The sequence below is a fragment of the Boleophthalmus pectinirostris genome, unplaced genomic scaffold (genome assembly GCF_026225935.1).
Source record: "Boleophthalmus pectinirostris isolate CB_2022bp ecotype Guang Dong unplaced genomic scaffold, ASM2622593v1 HiC_scaffold_15, whole genome shotgun sequence".
Taxonomy (NCBI): Eukaryota; Metazoa; Chordata; class Actinopteri; order Gobiiformes; family Gobiidae; genus Boleophthalmus; species Boleophthalmus pectinirostris.
The window spans coordinates 10,177,255-10,198,333 of record NW_026571070.1 but is presented as its reverse complement, the minus strand read 5'-3'; the positions used below and the strand labels follow the sequence as shown (position 1 = coordinate 10,198,333).

The 21,079-nt window shown below is 42.8% G+C and overlaps 1 protein-coding gene across 1 annotated transcript in view; it reads left to right on the top strand.

The window, feature by feature from the left end:
* The window catches only part of adarb2 (adenosine deaminase RNA specific B2 (inactive)), a gene marked incomplete at its 5' end in the record, with an annotated part of 216,538 nt that overhangs the window by 168,682 nt on the left and 26,777 nt on the right, over nt 1-21,079 (top strand). The window contains 2 exons of the mRNA XM_055151248.1: nt 827-978; nt 9,510-9,678. Coding sequence (XP_055007223.1) covers nt 827-978; nt 9,510-9,678 — 321 coding nt within the window. The remainder of the gene's footprint in view (nt 1-826; nt 979-9,509; nt 9,679-21,079) is intronic.

Genomic DNA, 21,079 nt, shown 5'->3' with positions numbered 1-21,079 from the left:
AGTGGAGGGGGGAGAGAAGTGAGAGAGAGGGGAGGAGGATGCAGGGAAGGAGGAGAAGGAGCAGAAGAGAGGACAGGAGAGGGAGGAGAAGAGAGAGAGGAGAAGAGAGGGGAAAAGAGAAGGGAGAGAGATTAGCAAGAGAGGAAGACAGAGGAAGGAGGAGAGGGGGTGGGCGAGGAGAGAGAGAGAAGAGAGGAGGACAGAGGGAGCAGTAGACAGAGAGAGAGAGAAAGGGGAGGAGGAGAAAGTGAAGAGGAGGAGAAAGCGAGAGGGGAATGGGCACAGATAGAAAGTAGGAAAGAGATGGGGCTGGAGAGAGAGAGGAGAAAGTGGGAGCAGAGAGAAGGGAGCAGGAGGGTGAGGGTGAGATGAGAGAGAGAGAGAGAGAGAGAGAGAGAGAGAGAGAGAGAGAAGTGAGAGAGAGAGAGAGAGAGAGAGAGAGAGAGAGAGAAGTGAGACAGAGGAGGAGAACTGAAGGGTGGAGAGAGGGAGAAGGAGAGAGAGGAGGCAAGAGAGAGAGAGAGAGAGACGGGAGCAGGCAGGTGAAAGAAGGATGGAAGAGAGTGGAGAAAGAACGAGAGAGAGAAAGGAGGAGAGCTGAAGGGTGGAGGAGAGGGAGTGTGTGAAGAGAAGAAATGGAGGCAAGAGTGAGGGAGAGAAACAGAGAGAAAGAGGAAGAAGAGAGAGAGAGATTGAGATGCTGTGTCCAAACCTTTGAGTGTTAGTGCTCTAGTATTTTGTTTTTATGTTAAGTTTTTATTCGTTACAGTAAGCGTGCGGAGGAGTGACTTGTGTTTTCCGTGCTTTTATCCGTTTGTTTTTACAGTAAACGCGTGGAGGAGTGGGAGGAGTCCATCTTCGTGCGACACAAAGAGCGGAGCTTCAGGTTAAAGGAGGGCGTCCACTTTCACCTGTTCATCAGCACGTCGCCCTGCGGAGACGCCAGGGTCAACTCTCCCTACGAGATCTCACACGACCGTAAGCACACGCCACAGTTTATGAGTTTACACTTCGCTGGGGGTGTTCTACACGTATGTCTGTGGTGGAACGTTCAGGAGTTACCATGGTGACACAATGCACACGACAGCACTAACAGAAAAAGTTTTAAAGGTGCGCTATTTTTTATTTTTTTTTGTTTATGTGTTTATTTTTTGGGCAAGTAAGCAATTTACAACAAAAAAATTGCTTGCTGCTTGCTTGTCAGGAATGTTCCGTAGTAGGGCATTAACCATATCTTCCTCACATTTGTTCAGGTGTTTTATAGGCGAGTTTCATTGTTGACAAAAGCGCGCATTGCATGCTGGGAATTATTTTGGTCGGCGGCAAGAAACACGAATTCAACATGACGGACGGAGCGAGAAAACACGTAAAGGGTATTGATCCCGGTTATTTATCCACTCTAACGGCAGAGGACCCAAGACGATCTGACCAGAAATTGGTCATAAGCATCGACGGACGCAAATCACCCTTTTCAACCCCGACAAAAGGTGGAACAAACCAAATTTCTGGTCAGAATCTCCAACTACCTGGACAAATATTCACTTTGGCGATATCCACAATGACTTGGTGGAAACTCCTGGGCCATTCACAGCAGAAAAGATGAAAACCTCCAAGAGTCTCGATGTGTTGTTGAACTTGTTGGAGTCCACGGTTTGTTAGGATCTTCTACGTTTGCTCTGCGGATGTTTGAAAGTCGTTTAATTCACCATTAGTGGTTCTTTTCACGAAGTACGAAAAAGACATTTTCCTTCTTTCGTGCTTCTATTTGTGCATCCGATAATGCAGCAGGAATTTACCATGATCGGGGATAAATACGCGAGGTTACGCACTGTGTTTGACGCTACCGTGTTTCTTGCCTCTGACCAAAATATTTCCCAGCAGCAACACGGGCTTTTAATAACAATGACGTCAGCTGAAACTCGCCTATAGCTCAAAAATACCGTAAAAAACATGAATTCGTACCATGTGCAGGCTTGCTTCTCCATAGATCTGACCATTAACCTGTCTCCAGTGTGATTACCGAGTTTATTTCCATTCTGTGGAATAATCGAGGCAAAACAGTGATATCTCCATGGCGACAAGCAGGTGGCGGACTCTGTACCAGAAAAGTTACACAATGCACCTTTAAAATTGTCTGAAAGCTCAAAAAAACACAAACCAAACCCGACCAAATAGCAGCGATTGGTTAAATAACTTAACTTAACTTAATAACATAACTTGTGTTTTGCTCAGTAGTTCACTAACGCGTCGTCGTTGTTCGCCTTTACGTTTTCATCTTTCTTACCTTGATCGTTGTGGATAAATTCTTCATGATTGAATGTTTATCTTTTGTGAACCTTGTTGGATGAAGATTTGTTGATGGGGCAGATTTACGAAGCTGGTGGAGAACACACGAGACATTTCCAGAGACATTCTGCCACAGAAAACCTTTAACTAGAAGTTCTGCAAACCTACAGCGGGACACTTCCGACTGTTGTGAAAAACGTCTATAACTATGTTTCTGTATCAACAACAAAACGTCAAATATAAACAGGAAGTTGAGATCCAAGACACTAAATGTATGTGCTCAAAAATCCACAAACCAACACAAAATGATCTGTAAATGTGTATGCAAAATAAGAAAAGAAATACAAAACAAGGAGTAACATTTTAACATTTGAGTTTGTATCTTATTTTCCATTTTTCCAAACACAGAGGAGCAGATTTGTGAGCGTCCATCTTGTTTTTGCGGTGACCTCTTCGTCTACGAGTTTTTATTCACAAATGTCACATCCTGTTACAACACTGAGTCTGTACATTAACCACTCACAAGGAGAATTCTGCCTCTCCTCTGTCTCCTCCAACAACAACTCCATCCCTCGCTCTTTCTCTCTCTTTTTCTCTCTCTTTCCCTCTCTTTCTCCCTCCCCATCTCTGTGTCCTCTCTCCCTCTTTCTCTCACACACCCTCTTTCATTCCTCTCCTCTCCTCGCTCTCCACGTCCCTTCCCTCTCTCCTTATCCTTCCCTCTCTCCCTTCGTCCCCTCTTCCTCCTCTCCTCCACTCGCTTCTGACTGAATCATAATTTATTGTTTAGCCTCTCTCCTTTCTCCTCTCCTCATCCCTTTCTCTCTCCCTCCCTCTTTCTGCTCTTTTTCCCCATCACCCTCTCTCTCCCGCTCTCCCTCCTTCTGTCTCTTTCTCCCTCTCTTTCCCTTCCTCTATTTTTCCTTCTTGTTCCCCTCTCGCTCACTCCATCGCTCTTTCTATCGTTTCCTCTCTATCCCCCCTTCTCTTCTCTCTCCATCAGCTCTGTCTCTCCCTCTCTTCCTTTCCCTCGCTCCTTCTCATCCCTCAATCTCTGTTCTGTCTCCCCCACCACCTCCCCTCATTGCCTCTCTCCTTCTTGCTCTCTTCCTTCATCATTTCTTCCTCCTTCTCTCTGCTCTTTCTCTCCCATCACCCTCACTCTCTCCTCCTCTCTCTCTCTCCATCCCTCTCCTCTTCTTTCCCTCTCTCAACAACTGAAATATTTCACCCTGATCTTTTAACCTTACAGTTTTTGTTGTATACTAAACTAAAAGTCAAAGTGTAGCTGTCAACTTGAAAACTTCCACTGCATAAAAAAGCTTGACCAGAATGTAAGATATTTAAACACTTAATTTGATCAGAAAATTACTTAAAAGTAGTGAAATTATCTGTCCATGCAGCAATATCATTTTATTTGACAAGTTATCTTAAAATAAAGTTCAAAGTTCACTTTATTGTTAATTTCTTCACCTGTAGTAGACATAAAAAGGAATCAAAATTACGTTTCTCTCTGTCCCATGTGCAGAAGACGACTGGGAGAGAGCGAGAGGTCACTCTGTCTGCACGCTCCGCCCTGCAAATCATAACTCCATTCAAGTTTTGCTGCAGCAGACTGTTGTCGTCGTGTGGCTTTTGTGTCTCAGTCAAAGGTCTCAGCTCAGTTGAACAGGAGGACTGGTCAGGGAGGGTCAGCAGATCTGTGTCCGGGCAGTTTGAGGAGAGGAAGAGCCAAAAGTGCATCACAGTAGCCTCCAGGGGGCGCCAGGTGAACACAACAGGATCATTCTCACTTTGCTCTGGAGTTTCAGTTGGTGCTAAAATGTGTTTCTTCTGGAAGGTTTACTGCCACATTTCCTGCTACGTATGGTGTAAAAAAGCCTGCAGCATCTCAAATGTGCATGTCTCGCTCTTTAGTTAGTTTCTTGCACAATCTCCATGGATACGAGAAAAACAAACAGTTCATTTCACACAATCCAACAGTCCCTCGTGTTCATTCTCTCAAAGTGTTTCCTCTGAAGATCGTCTGCCACATTCACACAAGTCTGATTCATCAGTCGGTTTCACTTCATGGAAACCGTCTGACCTCGCAGCATTAGGATTTGTTCGGTCGACAGTAAGCGGGGACTTTTTTTATTTAACCAATCGCTGCTATTTGGTCGTGACGTATGTAATGCGCTGGAACGCTCAGTGGTGTCGTGTAATTTCCGGTACAAAAGCAAACAAAGCAGAGAGTGAACATGTTTATCAACGGTCATTGTCGTTTCTGCGAGATGAAGTTGCAAATTAAAAGTTCAATAAAAAATGCGAAGTTTGTATTTGACAAAGGAAGTCCAAAGGAGTCTGCTATCGTAACTCGGGTTGGTTCAGCTCATCGCAGATTGGCCAGTGCGCAGTCTACAACTTCCGGAGTCCTTGTAAACCGTCTAGTGCACAGGTGTCAAACATAAGGCCCAGGGGCCAGATCCGGCCCCCCAAGACCTTTAATGTGGCCCTTGGGTGATTTTCTACTAAAATATTTTAATTATATTTTCTATTAAAATATTGGTAATTTTCTGTGGTGTTTATCACAGCAGCGTCTCCAGCGTCTCTGTACGTGGCCCCTCCCACCAGAGCAGCACAAATGAAGACTTGTCTCTTTCCAAACGCTCTTAAAGGACGATCGTTTTGACTGTTGACCGTGACACCCTCATCAACAAAATGTCCAACATGAGAAAAGTGGAGCCGAGTGCAGGATTTTACAACAAAAACTGACTTATTCCTGTTTGCAAACAAGTTCATGTTAAAACATTGTGTTGAAATTGAATTTTTCTTAAAGTTTCAGATTGTTCATAATATTATAATATTATAATAAGAAAGAGTTCATCAATTAAAAAAGATTTCTGTAATAGATTTGTGTTTCTCTGCACAAATATTTGAACTTATTGTTATTTTTAACATATATATGACATGAGTTTTCTGATCTGGCCCCTTTGGGATCAAAGTAGGTTGGATACGGCCCCCGGACCAAAATGAGTTTGACACCCCTGGTCTCGTGTGTTCTGATCCCTGACATCGTCGCTGGATAGAAATAAAATTGAGCGGAGGCACTAGGTGGCGCCAACTAAACCACCTCTAGACTAGAATTAAGCATCTCTGAACTCATAAGTTGATAATAAATCTGAAAACAAGATGAATGACCTGATAGAAGTCTTAAAATCTTGGCCAGATCAGAGAAATTTGCTGTGCACCACTTCATGACATCACAAGGTAGACCTGAGCATTTGGAGACGTAAACAGACATAAATAAAAAATAAAGACTCAACTCAAACGTGTGAATGAAACAAAACACAACTCCAGGTCTGTTTTTTAAGAGATAACAATATTATAACACGACTTAAAGCTCACAAGAGTCAACTTTGTGTTATATGGGATCTTTAAAATGTACAAAAATAAAAAATAAAAGATAACAGCAAAGTCAGAGCAGAGGTTTAATTCTCTGTGCCTGTCACAATCTGAAGACCAAAACTAATTCCATTTAAATTACACATTAAGAAACATTTCGTAACAAAATCTGACAATATTTATAATCCGTTGTTTTATTTATGATGCAAAAATGTTCCCTTTTCTCGTCAGCGGTTAGAGTTAAAAACACGGCGGGTTTAAATACGCGGATTATTAGCGAAATAAGAAATAAAACTGAGTCTCGAGATTAATTCTGTTATAAAACGTGCTGTTTGTGAGTCAAGTGTTAAAAATAGACATAAACCGCCCACAGATAAGTATTTGGGCACAGAAAAGGTTGCCATGACGCCAGGATGGAAACTCGAGCTAATCTGAATCTTAAAACGAGAAAGAAAGTATTATTAGTCACTTTTAAATGTTATTTGGATTTTTTGGGTCCTTCTGGTTCTGTTTTTAATGCAATTATCATGTCAGAATTTCAAGTTAAGTTGACCCTAACCCAGATCACAATAAAAACGAAAAAGTAGCTGATTTTTATCCCCCTTATTCAGGAAAATGCACCTGCTGTGTTTTGTAAAAGCATCTGTATGTAAAAACGAATAAAATGAACGATATCGCCTGTACGTGTTATTAAAAAGCATTTAATTGGATGAAAACCGTAAAGTAAAAATTGGGCGTGGCTCCTCTTTTTATCACTCAGTTTACAGAACCATATTTGCCACGTTTACATGAGAGCTTTAATTCCGAATAAAAAGAATTTAAGTCTGAATAAAAATAAATTCTGCTTTTAAAAGACCATGTAAACACTTAACTCCTAATGAAAATGGTTATTCGGAATTTAACGTAATTCTGACGTAAGTGGGTGGTTTATTCTGATTTTAAAGCCGAATTCATTTATTCCTCAATCATGTAAACGTTTAGCCAGGCTGGCGTCACCTAGTGTCTCTGCTCAATTTAATTTCTCTCCAGCGACTAGGTCAGGAATCAGAAGACACAAGATGGTTCGCAAAAATCCCGGAAGTGCGAGTTCGAGCACCAGCCAATCAGCGAAGAGACGTATATTCAGTGTTGGCAATGCTTCCCGAGATCGAGGATTTAAAGCCGGAACAAAGAGAATGTTTGGTGAATTTTATCAAGGCGAAAGACGTTATTGCTCTTCTTCGCTTAGGGATTTGGGAAAAGCTTCATATACCAGTTAGTCCAGTTAGCAGCGCATTACATACATGACGACCAAATAGCAGCGATTGGTTAAATGATAAAAGTACCTGCCTACCGTCGAACGAACGAAATCTAAGGCTGCGAGGTCAGACAGTTTCTACGAAGTGACACCGGCTGATGAATCAGACTAGTAAACGTTTATTCTTCTTAAAAATACTTCCGGTCGTTCAGTACATGCTCGTTGTGTCGCCCTTCTGACGTGATTCCGACGATCCGGCTCCACCAGTCCTGGCTTCGGACTTTCATCCACGTCTCTTTGGATTTGTGAGCGGGATGTGGGAGTGGACTGAGGTAGAGCAGCCGTTGACTCAGTTTGTCTTCTTCCTCCTTCTCCGAAAACTCTTCCCTTCTCCTCCTCAGCCGACAGATGTAAAGCGTGATGAGAGGATTCTCGATAGTAGCAGCTGAAGTGTGTGTTTTCTTCCGGTCGACGTAAATACGTTCGTGTCTCTGTCCAATCAGAACCTTCCCCACCCCCGAACGTTGAGCGGAATTAAATAAAGACGACTTAACATGTTTTCCATGTAAACCTCAATTCAGAATTATTATTTCCATGTAAACTCGAAGGAGAATATTTTAATTCAGAGCAATTAATTTGGAATTAAAAAACCTCATGTAAACATGGCCAGTGTCACTTTACCTAGAATATTCAACAGTACAGCATTAAATAATATCTTGAGTTTATTCCAGTACAGGTGTTTGTTTGTTTGTTTGTTTTTTTTAATTGCTAAGAAAAACCTGCACTCTTACTGTGCGTGGGCCCTGAAACTCCATGGAGGGTAATGCCATACTGTGGAACATTTCAGGCAAACCTGGTTTAGTCCTATTCTAGTCCTCCTTTAATCCTTCCTTATAGACCTGGTTTAGATCTGGATTAGTCCTAGTTTAGACATGGTTTAAACTTGGTTTAGACCTGGGTTAGTCCTGGTTTAGATCTGGTTTGGTCTTTGTTTGGTCCTGGTTTAGTCCTGGTTTAGTCCTGGTTTAGACCTGAGTTAGACCTGAGTTAGACCTGGGTTAGACCTAGACCTGGGTTAGACCTGGGTTAGACCTGGGTTAGACCTGAGTTAGACCTGGGTTAGACCTGGGTTAGACCTGAGTTAGACCTGAGTTAGACCTTGGTTAGACCTCGGTTAGACCTGAGTTAGACCTAGACCTGGTTAGACCTGGGTTAGACCTGGACCTTTAGACCTGAGTTAGACCTGGGTTAGACCTGGGTTAGACCTGAGTTAGACCTGGGTTAGGGTTAGACCTGAGTTAGACCTGAGTTAGACCTGGTTAGACCTGGGTTAGACCTGAGTTAGACCTGGGTTAGACCTGGGTTAGACCTGAGTTAGACCTGAGTTAGACCTGAGTTAGACCTGGGTTAGACCTGGGTTAGACCTGGTTAGACCTGAGTTAGACCTGAGTTAGACCTGAGTTAGACCTGGGTTAGACCTGGGTTAGACCTAGACCTGAGTTAGACCTGGGTTAGACCTGGGTTAGACCTGAGTTAGACCTGAGTTAGACCTGGGTTAGACCTGGGTTAGACCTGGGTTAGACCTGAGTTAGACCTGGGTTAGACCTTGGTTAGACCTGGTTTAGATCTGGTTTAGTCCTGGCTTAGACCTGGTTTAGACCTGATTTAGTTTGAAGTTGGTCTTGGTTTAGTCTGCATTTAGTCTTGAGTTAGTCCTGGTTTAGACCTGAGTTAGACCTGAGTTAGACCTGAGTTAGACCTGGGTTAGACCTGAATTAGACCTGGGTTAGACCTTGTTTAGACCTGGTTTAGATCTGGTTTAGTCCTGGTTTACTCCTGGTTTAGACCTGGTTTAGACCTGATTTAGTTTGAAGTTGGTCTTGGTTTAGTCTGCATTTAGTCTTGAGTTAGTCCTGGTTTAGATCTGGTTTAGTTCTAGTTTAATGTGAGTGGGCCCTGAAACTCCATGGAGGGTAATGCCATACTGTGGAACATTTCAGGCAAAGGAAGAAAGGTTACTGTACTTTGTGTACTTTAAAGTAGAATTTTTAGTTCTACTTTTAGTTCTACAGTTGTTTGTTTAATTTTTCATTGTGCAGCCCTTGTTTTTTTTTTTTGTTTTTGTTTTTTTGTTGTTGTTTTTTTTTTGTATTTGAATTAAAGACAATAGAATATAACATTTACCAAAATACAATAATAAACATAAAAACAAGACACAAAAACACAAAACAACAAAACTCTCCATCCCCAAACACACACACAAATTTCATTGAACAAAAACAAAAGTAACCATGGTAGCGCACCCCTTTACAATCATATTTTGGCCAATTTATAATTTAATTTCGCTTTCTCTTTTTGTTTTGTTTTGGTTTTTTGTTTTCAGAATGTTAAAAAAACTCATTTCGGGTGGTGATTAACAATTAACAAATTAACAAAATCTTGGAAAAAGTCTTCGAAATTACACAATATAAAAGGAAGCACTTGTTTGTTGTCAGTGTGTAGTTAGTTTTTATTATTAGATTGTAAACAGTGGTCCATGTGTGTGAAATAACTGCATGTTTTCTTGTTTGTTTTTGTTTGTTTTTTGTTTGTTTTTTGCCAGTGCACAGCAGCAGACACCTGGTGAGGAAACAGCGCAGTCACCTCAGGACAAAGGTGGAGTCTGGAGAGGGGACGGTCCCAGTGCGGAGCCGAGGACCCGTCCAGACCTGGGACGGGGTTCTACAGGGAGAGCAGCTCATCACCATGTCCTGCACCGACAAGATCACGAGGTCTGAGTCGGATCTAGTGTTTCGCTGAGTATTTGAGTGTTTGGCTTAGAAAAAAATGTAAATCTACGGCGTTTTGGCTTTATTTTGAAACCTGGTTCACGCTCGAAACCAGGAATATTTCTCATTTTGGTGCATTTAAAGAGAGGACAAGTTCAATTTCTGCCTCTGCTTCTCGCGTTGATAAAAGTGCCTTTGGGCAAAACACTGAGCGCTTTCTGAAATATTGAGACCGAGACTGAGACTGAGAGCCAGAGTTGATAGAAACATGTTTTTAAAATGCATCTACTCCAAGACACACTAATGCTAAAATGTTTTCTATGCATCAATGACGTGTCCCATTTATATGATAATAAAAGTGAGACAGAAAAGAAGCATTAAGACAAACATGGACTGGTCTGTGCGGCCAAGGGCTGGGACTAAGGAAGTAGTTTAGAAAGGGACATGGTTAGTCCTGGTTTAGATCTGGTTTAGTCCTAGTTTAGACCTAGTTTAGTCCTAGTTTAGTCCTAGTTTACACCTGGTTTAATCCTGGTTTTAGTCCTGTTTTTAGTCCTGGTTTATACTTAGGTTAGTCCTGGTTTGGACCTGATTTTGACCTGGTTTAGTCCTAGTTTAGAATTAGTTTAGACCTGGTTTAGTCCTGGTTTAGTCCTGGTTTAGTCCTAGTTTAGACCTGGTTTAGACCTGGTTTAGATCTGGCTTCATCCTGGTTTAGGCCTGGTTTAGACTCAGTTTAGACCTGGTTTAATCCTGGTTTTAGTCCTGGTTTAGTCCTGGTTTAGTCCTGGTTTAGACCTGGCTTAGTCCTGGTTTAGTTTAGACCTGGTTTAGACCTGGCTTAGTCCTAGTTTAGACCTGGTTTAGACCTGGTTTAGACCTGGTTTAGACCTGGTTTAGACCTGGCTTCATCCTGGTTTAGGCCTGGTTTAGTCCTAGTTTAGACCTGGTTTATACTTGGGGTAGTCCTGGTTTAGACCTGGTTTTAATCCTGGTTTTAATCCTGGGTTAGTCCTGGTTTAGTTCTGGTTTAGACCTGGTTTAGACCTGGCTTAGTCCTAGTTTAGACCTGGTTTAGACCTGGTTTAGACCTGGCTTAGTCCTAGTTTAGACCTGGTTTAGACCTGGTTTAGTCCTAGTTTAGACCTGGCTTAGTCCTAGTTTAGACCTGGTTTAGACCTGGTTTAGTCCTAGTTTAGACCTGGTTTAGACCTGGTTTAGACCTGGCTTCTCCTGGTTTAGACCTGGTTTAGGCCTGATTTAGTCCTAGTTTAGACCTGGGTAAATCCTGGGTTTAGACCTGGTTTTAATTTTGGGTTAGTCCTTGTTTAATCCTGGTTTAGACCTGGGTTAGTCCTGGTTTAGTTCGTGTTTAGAGCTGTTTTAGATCTGGTTTAATTTCAGGATGGTCTTGGTTTAGTCTTTATTTAGTCTTGAGTTAGTCCTGGTTTAGTCCTGGTTTAGACCTAGTTTATTCCTAGTTTAGGCCAGTTTTTTCCTGGTTTAGACCTGGTTTAGACCTGGTTTCGTTAGTCGTGGTTTAGTTTTTATTTCGTCTTGAGTTAGTCCTGGTTTAGTTCTTCCTCCTTGGACACATATTCATGCTGCTTTAATCTGTATTAGTCCTTTATTATTTTGGCAGAGTTCACACTTGTCCACATCACAAAAAACTGGGACTAAACCTGAACTAGACCAGGACTAAACCAGGAGTAAAACTGCACAGAAAAATCTTGGTTTCATAATCATAATTTCAATATTGACCAAAAAAAAAACCCACGTTGAACCAACCTCAGATGTTTGTGATTTAGAAGAGCGCGGACGTAACAGGCAGCTGGATCACGGTGGCATTTGTTTAGCTCATGTCCGCTGTTTGTGCATTACCCATAATCCAACGCTCCACGTGAAATCTTTACCTGTCCGCGCCGAGATACCGATTTCCCATAGTGCACCTGTCCACCTAATCCCGTTTTAATGAATCAGTGAGTCCATCAAACCCTCGTCTGATATTGAGTTATGCCGCTGATTATCGGGCGAGTTTAGATGAGTTAAAGTTGTGGTTTAAAGGAAGTGACTGTGGCAGAGTCGTTAGCAGATTCAGGGCAGTGTTTGTTCAACTGCAGAAAACTGTTTTGGAAATTTGTCTGGCGTTTGTCCACTGTCCCGAAGGTTGGTGGTTCGAATCCCGCTGTCGACATAAACATCATTGGTCGGCAGTGTGACTGGTTTAGACCTGGTTTAGATCTGGTTCGGTCTTGGTTTAGTCCTGTTTTAGTTCTAGTTTAGACCTGGTTTGGACTGGGTTTAGGCCTGGCTTAGTCCTAGTTTAGACCTAGTTTAGACCTGGTTTAGACCTGGGTTGGATCTTGTCTGAGACCTGGTTTAGTCCTAGTTTAGACCTGTTTTATTCTTTGTTTAGACCTGGTTTTCCCCTTGTTTAGACTGAGTTTAGACCTGGTTTAGTCTTACTTTAGACCTGGGTTTGTCGTAGTTTATACCTGGTTTAGACCTGGTTTAGTCCTGGTTTAGACCTGGTTTAGTCCTGGTTTAGACCTGGTTTAGTCCTGTTTTAGACCTGGGTTTGTTGTTGTTTAGACCTGGTTTAGTCCTGGTTTAGACTTGGTTTAAATCCTAGTTTAGACTTGGTTTAGACCTGATTTAATCCTGGTTTATATTGGGTTTAGAGCTGGTTTAGATCTGGTTTAGTCCTAGTTTAGTCCTGGTTTAGTCCTGGTTTAGTCCTGGTTTAGACCTAGTTTAGTCCTGTTTTAGACCTGGGTTTGTTGTTGTTTAGACCTGGTTTAGTCTTGGTTTAGACCTGGTTTGGTCCTGGTTTATATTGGGTTTAGAGCTGGTTTAGATCTGGTTTAGTCCTAGTTTAGACCAGTTTTAGCCCTGGTTTAAACCTAGTTTAGACCTAGTTTAGTCCTAGTTTAGACCTGGTTTAGTCCTGGTTTAGTCCTGGTTTAGTCCTGGTTCAGTTTCAAGCTGGTCTTGATTTAGTCTTTATTTAGTCTTGAGTTAGTCCTGGTTTAGACCTGGTTTCATTAATGGAGACATATTATACTTTATGTTTTGTATTTAGTATAAACTATAACACACGTGGATTATTATTTTACATTTTGTTCACTGTAAAGTTCCATATCGTCTAAAACAAATTTAAAAACACAGGTGGCATTTTACAATAATAAGTCACAGATTTTCATGTATGGATTTTTATTGTTGAACTGTTGTTATGCAGCATTTCTGAACAATAGAGATCTGGACTCTGATTTTTATTTTATTTTTTTTTTTATAACTGTACAAGGCAGTAGGCGAAGATAAGAGGTGAAAACTGAAATTCTCAGAGTTCTCAGAAAACACTGTCACATACAGGAAGTGCTCCACTGTGTTTTTAAACTCTATAAACCTTTACTAGAATCGTTTGGATCATTTCAGCCCTGGAATTACCAATCCAAGCTGGGAATGAGCATTTTGAGCTTCAGAAATGTTGACAGACTAATAATAAAGCCTTACTCAAATGATTTAATGAAACAAAACACAACTCCAGGTCTGTTTTTGAGGAGTTAACGACATTTTAACCTGATTTAAAGCGCACAAGAGTTAATTTTGTGTAACATAGGACCTTTAATAGCTCTTATAAGTTGATTTTGCATTATTTTATGTCTTTTAAAACCGTTTCAAACCTGAGTCTTGGTCCGTGAGCTGGTGCAGTGACCTTGCCAAACCTGCTCTCAGCTCCTCTCTCTTTAATGACAGCACAGATCATTTACAGCCAAATAAAACCTGCGATAGAGGAAGCGCCACAGCGGGGAGCACACAAAAGGGGAGTCTATCGCTACAATGGTGGTCCCTCTCCTCCTCCTCTCCTCCTCCTACACTAACATCACTCTATTTTTGTCGAGTAATTGCCTTCACCCCAGATTCTGACCTGACTAGATTTAATCGCACCGTCCCTGTCCCCGAAAACTGGATCCAATTGGTCAAATTAACAATGGTCTCCCAGCTACAAGTCTGCACCTGCTGTTGTTTTCTACAGGAGGTGTTGGAGTTGGTTCAGTGTGTTTTTAAGGGGCCTATACTACTGGAAATTGTGAGCTTTAAGTCAGGTTATAATGCTGTTACCTCATCAAAAACAGACTTGGAGTTGTGTTTTGTTTCATTAATTCATGTGAGTAACGCTTTATTATTAGTCTGTCAACATCTCCAAAGCTCAAAACGCTCTGTTCCAGCTCAACCTTTTACATTTAGTTCAGTAGAGATTGGCAATTGGCACGTTACACATTATTGCAGCACAATACGTGCATCTCGAATTTCGGACTTCATCGTGCAATGCATACTGGGAAGGGGCCTCCGAAAAAGTGAAGCATCAAACCGCCATGTTTGTTTTCTTTTCAAGTCTTTTGAACCATATCGCTTTTGTTTCTGGTTCTGATTTTGTCATATTTTAGTTATGAGATTTGGACGTCGTAATTATGTGGTTGTTGGACGTCCTAACAGTGGAAAACGGCTTGAGAAATGGGCTTTGGAAGTTTGCGAACTCTATAACTGCAAGAGGGAATCAGATGTGTGTGACTGCAAACCTCTGTTCAAACTGTTTCCCTTCCCAACAGAATTGAAAAATAGTGAAAGGCGAAGGCGATGGGCAGGATTGATCCACAGGAAGGACCAAAAAGGAAACCGCTGGCTGCCTAAGAAATCATCCCGAGTTTGCAGCGAACATTTTGTATGTGGAGCGACAACAACGCAAAATCCCGTTTGTTAAGCGAGAGATACAGAAGACAAACAGGCTGAGCTCACACTTTCTTGTCCTTTCTTCTTTCTTGTTCTTCTGTGTTTACAGCAACATCACGTCTCGGTCTCTTTGCAGTGGAAGGTGTTTCTTAGTTGGTGCCTTTCGCTTTGGTGTTGACTTTTTAAATTCGTAACCAAGGTTGAGCGAGGGATTGGGATTTTGCTTTGTTGGCCCTTCACATACAAAATATTCGCTGCAAACTCGGGATGATTTTTTAGGCAGTCAAAGGTTTAATTTTTGATCCTTCTTCATGTATCAATACTGCCCATCGCCTTCGCCTTTCACGATTTTTCAATTCCGTTGGGAAGGGAAACAGTTTGGACGGAGGTTTGCAGTCACACAGATCTGATTCCCCTTTGCAGTTATAGAGTTCACAAACGTCCAAAGCTCATTTCTCGAGCCGTTTTCCGCTGTTATGACATCCAACAATTACGCAATTACGATGTCCGATTCCCAAAACTAAAATATGACGATATCAGAACCAGAAACAAAAGCGATATGGTTCAAAAGACTTGAAGAGATCGTCTTTGAATAATTTCTGAAGTTTAATATGAACCATCTCCAACGCGATAGAAGCGCAGAACAGACTCACCATCAGCAGAACATCCCTCTGTCACAGAAAGAACACTCATATTCCACTGAGTCGTGTCCTTTAGTCCGACAGAATCTGAGCTGCACAATAGCGAGCTGTTTTTTTAAGTGCTTATAGTTTATGCAAATGAGCCTTGTGGTTTTAAGTTTCGTTTCTGTAAAATGTAAACAAATGTGCTCAAAGCTGTGTGGACAGGGAAGGTGGACACAAAAACGACGTGTCTGGACGCAAATCGTTTCCGATACGGTGATACAGTGATTCGTTTCAGTGTAAACGTAACCTTAGTGAACAGACTGACAGACAGTGAAACATTTATCAAAACACACACATTATTCTGATCCATATCAAAACAATATTAACCTTGTCAATAAAATCAAGTACACAGATATATATTTTTTTATATTTTATTTATTTATTTTAGATATTATTATGCACAGATGGGTCGGATACATTGCATTATTTTTTGGAGGAAATTCACGACAAAAAATCTTTGAAACTCCTTGAGGTGAATTTAAATAATGCAGAATTGGTTTAATTTCTAGTATCCTTCCCATCCATTTACACAATAAATTAGGAATCCAATCGTCTCAGGTGGCAGGTGCTGACAGGGTAAAGGGGAAAGCTTCGGGGTTGAGGGTTGGGGGAGGGGAAAAGGGGGAAGGGGAGGTCCTGTGGTTTCATTAGTGGATTGGCCTGGACAGCAGATAGACGCTCAGCGGGCCTTTGGGTATGGGGTTAGTCCTCTTGAAGATCTTACTAAGTCTTTTAAGGAAGCTTGTTTTCCGTGTCTGAGGACTGGCCAAGAAGATGTCGAGCTGAGTGGTGAGATGTTGTTCCACCTTGTCCTCAATGGAATCAGTGTCCGAGAACAGTGACGACGCAGAGCCCATCTCCTGCAGCAGACTTTTAGCAGCCGCTTTGCCGATCGTTTTGAGATCGTTGCTGCTGAGTTTACTGTTCTTAGGAATCAAAAGCCGGTTCTCCACTTGCCTCAGTTTTTCGACAAGCGCCACCTGTTGGTCATGGCCAGGGAACTTCTTAAGTTTGGGAGCTAACTTTTTGATCACTGCTGCGATCATGTCATGTGTGGCCTCGGGGCAGTGGGTTTTTCCACTGGATTCCACCGGCTGAACAGCTGTGGTGTCTGGAGTTCCAGGCAGTGGTGAACTGGGAAGCACCGGTTCAGATGCCTCCTCTGTTTCACTAAAGGTCTTTGTTGGAGATCTGATGAAGACTTCCTCTGGTTGCACCACCTCTAATTGGATTTCTGATAGTTGGTTCTCCTCTGGTGCAGTAGAACACTCAGAAGCCTCATGAGTGCTGCTCTGAGGAGTCTCCTCTGATGTAGGACTTGTGATGTGCTCCTCTTTATCCTCAACTACTTGAAAGGTGCTCTCAAAAACATCTTGAGGCTCTTCATGTGTTGGGACCTCTGTTACATCTTCCTCTGGCGGGATAGAGTCCGCTGTTGAACTTACAGGCTCAGGAGGAGGAGACACATCCAGAGAAACATGCTCTTCAGCAGAAGGAGGCATCATTTCAGTTATCTCTGGTGGTGAGATAGAGTCCACCGCTGCAGTTACAGACTCAGGAATCTGTGATGAACTGGGAAGCACTGGTTCAGATGCTTCCTCTGGTTCACTGGAAGCCTCAAATTGGGTCCGCTCCAGTTGGATCTCCTGTAGTTTGATCTCCAGTTGGCTCTCCTCTGGTGGAATAGAACCTCCAGAAGCCTCAGGAGTGGTGCTCTGAGGAGTTAAAGAAGATTCAGTGATCTCCTCTGATGTAGGACTTGTGATGTGCTCCTCTTTATCCTCAACTACTTGAAAGCTGCTCTCGAAAACATCTTGAGGCTCTTCAGGTGTTGGGACTGTATTATTCTCCTCTGGTGGGGTAGAGTCCACTGTTGAATTTACAGGCTCAGGAGGAGGACACACATCCCGAGGAACATGCTCTTCAGCAGTAAAGGGCACGGTTTCAATTATCTCTGGTGGTGGTTTAGAACTTTCTGGTGGAGACTCAACACACACACCCTGTGGAACTGAGGACTGTGTAGGAGTAATTTCCTCAGGTTCAGTGTTCTCTGGTTCCCTAGGTTCCTCTGTTGGACTAGTTTTGTCCTGGCTATTTGTAGACGCTTCTGTGGTTGAGGACTGTGGGACAGGCTCCACCTTTGGACACTCAGGGTTAACAGGACTCATGGCATCCTGAGAGGCTTGCATCTGGGCCTCCCTGCGTCTCTGTGCGTTCCTTAATATCATTGCTCTCTCGACTGGCCAAGGGAGCAGGACTGGCCTTGGATTCAGTGGAAACTGGCCTGACCTGGGGTTCTCCTGGATCTGGACTGGATTTTGATTTTGAGGAGTACTGACCGGTCTGGGTTCTTGGGCTGTGGTACCTTGAATATGGACTGGCCTGGGTGCCTGACGTGCTTCCTGGACTGGTCCGGGTTCCTGGACTGGTAGTCTAAGTGCTCTCAAGGCCTCCTGGTGTTTCCTCTTATGTTGTGTCCGAAGGTTCTGAACGTACTCCTCGAACTCCTTCTCCTTGTGCGGCTGGATCAGTGGGTTATGAATTTTCATCATTTGTCCAAAGCCCATCCTCTCCAGCATTCGCTTAGCAGCCAGGACCTTAGCCTTTTGTTTGCTTGGGCCCTGAGCCTGAGAGAACATTTGTCCCACTCTTACCGCCACAGTGAACTGCACCCTGTTACCGGGCAAGACGCGAGTATCGATGGTCTGATACTCAGCCGCTTTTTGCTTTCTCACCGTCAGGATTTCTGCCAGTGCGCTAACCGGGTTTTTCTTGTAAAAGAAATATGGACGCTCCAGTGGGTCCAGCAGGTCACGTTGAGGTTTGCACCAGTACGGAGTTGTGTCCTCCGGCACCGGGAGCTTCTTCAACTCCCATAGAACTTTTGCGGCTGCGTCTAATTTGCCTTGTCTTTTTGAGGGACCTGAGCCATGGGCAACAAAGTCCCCCACTCTCAATTCAGTGTGGAAGGTGGACATGAGGTTTGCCTCTTTTTGTCTCATTTCAGAAAACTGCACTTTTAGTTTGTGCAGGGAAGCCAGGTCATGCAACAGATCCAAGTCTGTTTTGTATATTTCCTTTGGCTTTTCCATCTTATTTCTTCAGTTCAACAGAATGTCAAAGTTGAACCTTGTAATTGCTGTGGTATCTGCGGTGTCTCTCTCTCTAGCTCTCTGTGTGCGTCTGGTCTGTTCAGAAGATGCTGAAGTTGTGTTCAGTCTGAGCCAAGAGGCCACACTTACACAGGACGGCTGTGTGACATCATAAAGTCAGTTCCGTGGAACCGTTTCCATAGGAACCATTAGCCAGGACTGAAAAGGAATGTTTGCAGAAACATCCTAGAATGTTTGGGGGCCATGCCTAAAAATGTTTTAATTTGTTAAATTAAAGTTAAAATACATTCAAATTTAAGAAAAGTATTTTGGAAATAAATGAACAGCCCCCAAAACGTCTGTGGGGAGTTTGTGTTTGTGTTTGTGTGTAATGAGCAAAAAAACGAGAAGTAGCCGGTGTCTATTGTTTTGACATTTTTTGTTTGTAGGTGCAATTCAACATGTCCCACATTTTTTGTCGGCGGGAAAACAACATTGTACTATTCTACTAAACAACAGCTTTGTGTGGTGATTTTTATGATAAACTGATGCATCTGATCCAAAACCCAGCGGGGGTACAACCCTGATTCTAACATGCCCCCATTCCAACACTATTCCAACACTTGATGCCACTATTCTGACACCAATGAACCAGGACTAAACCAGGACTAAACCAGGACTAAACCAGGTCAAACCAGGTCGAAACCAGGACTAAACCAGAACTAAACCAGGACTAAACTGTGTCTAAATCAGGACTAAACCAGGACTAAGCCACGTGAGGTGCAGAGCTCTGGTCACCCAGTGTTCTACGCGGGTGCACCTCTGGGCTTGACACTCAGTCCTGGTTCAGTTCTAGTTTAGCCCTGGTTTAGTCTTGCTTTAGTTCTGGTTTAGTCCTGGTTCAGTTTTGGTTTAGTCCTGTTTTAGTCTTGGTTTCCACCTAGTTTATTTATTTTATGCTCACCTACAGTCAAATATGCACTAATTTCTATATGTATGTGTTGTTGTGTGTGTGTGTTGTGTTGTGTGTGTGTGTTGTGTGTGTATGTGTGTGTGTTGTGTGTGTATGTGTGTGTGTGTGTGTGGTGTGTGTTGTGTGTGTGTGTGTGGTGTGTGTTATGTGGTGTGTGTGTGTGTGTGTGTGTGTGTGTGTTTGTGTGTTTGTATGTGTTGTGTGTGTGTTGTGTGTATGTGTATGTATAGTAGTCTTGTGTGTGTATAGTGTATGTGTGTGTTGTGTGTATGATGTCTGTGTATGTGGTGTGTATGTGTACTGTATGTCTGTGTGTGTGTGTGTGTTGTGTCGTGTGGTGTGTGTGTGTGTGTGTGTGTGTGTGTGTGTGTGTGTGGTGTGTGTGGTTGTGTGTGTGTAAGCTAAATGATTTGATGTTGTGTAGTATCTAGTCTGGAATGATTGTATGATGGAAATAAGGAGTTTTTTTGAGAGGAGGGAGATAAGATGATGAGTCTGGATTTCCACTGCCGATGAAGAGAGACATTATGAGAGAGCCAAGTTTACCCAGGGAAGAGAGAGGGAGAGGAGAGGAAGAGAGGAGAGAGAGAGGAGTGAGAGAGAGAGAGAGAGGAGAGGGAGAGGAGAGAGGACGAGAAAGAGAAAGAGAAGAGGGGACAGAGAGAGGAAGAGATAGGAGGAGGAAGAGACAGTAAAAGGAGAGGGAAGAGAGGGAGAGAGAGGAGAGTGCCATAAAATAGTGAAGAAGAGGAGAGAGAAGGCTTGGAGAAAAGTAGTGGAGAGGAGAGATGAGGAGGAGGAAAAGAGAGAGGAGAGAGGAGAGAGAGAAGGGAGAAGAGAGAGCTGGGAGGAGAGAGGAGAGGAGGAGAGGAGAGAGAGAGGAGAGAAGAGAATAGAGAGAGGGGAGAGGAGAGGAGAGAGAGAGAAAGAGAATAACATGGAAGAGGAGGAGAAAGAGAAAGAGAAAGAGAGAGGAGAAGAGGAAGAGGGGGAGAAGAGAGGGAGAGAAATGAGAGAGGAGAGGAGTGAGAAGAGAAGAGGAGGAGGATAGAGAAGGAGAGAGAGAAGAGAATGAAAGATTATGAGCGAAGAGAGAGAGAGAGAGAGAGAGACAGAGAGAGAGAGAGGAGGAAGAAGAGAGGAGAAGAATAGAGAGTTAAGAGAGAGGAGGAAGCGAAAGAGCAGAGAGAGTAGAGAGAGAGGAAGAGAGATGAGAGGGAGAGAGAGAGAGTAAAGAGAGAGGAGAAAGGAGAGAGAGAGAGAGAGGATAGATAGCTTTGATGGCACACAGGGCTAGGAAGATGGAGAGAGAAAGAGAGAGAGAGAGATGAGAAGAGAGCTAGAGAGAGTTAGAGAGAGAGAGAGAAGAGAGGATAGATAGCTTGATGCACACAGGCCAGATGCTGTCTCTTCTTAAGAAGCTGATTCACGGTGTTGCATTCTGGGTAAATTAATATCTGGGGCTAAAGTTATTTCAGTTTTGGAGGTTGAAACTCCTCCTTTATGAGCCGCAGGAGTGGGGGCCGCAGACAGGTGGCGGTAGCGAAGGCAATGGGCCCGTTTAGCGCAGAAAAGGTTAATTGAGCGTGAAAGAGTTGAGTGATGATTAAGTTAGAATGGAAAACAAGACGCCATTTTAACACATTAAAACTGCACAGGCTTTAATTCAATAAAGAACACCGGCGTAAAGGGAATTATGGGAGTTTATTAGAGCGGTTTTAGATATGTGATGTTTAGACACGAGAGCAAAGAATATGTTAAAAAAGAAAAAACGCTAATGTAACGCTAATTTAAGACTAGGCAAGAGAATATTAAACGGCTTAGAGAGGTTTTCTGAAGGAGCTCGAGGTGTGAATGAAGATAAAAACACCAGTACTGTAGTTATTATATAGTGTTTTTTTAAAGCAAGAAGCAATTAATAA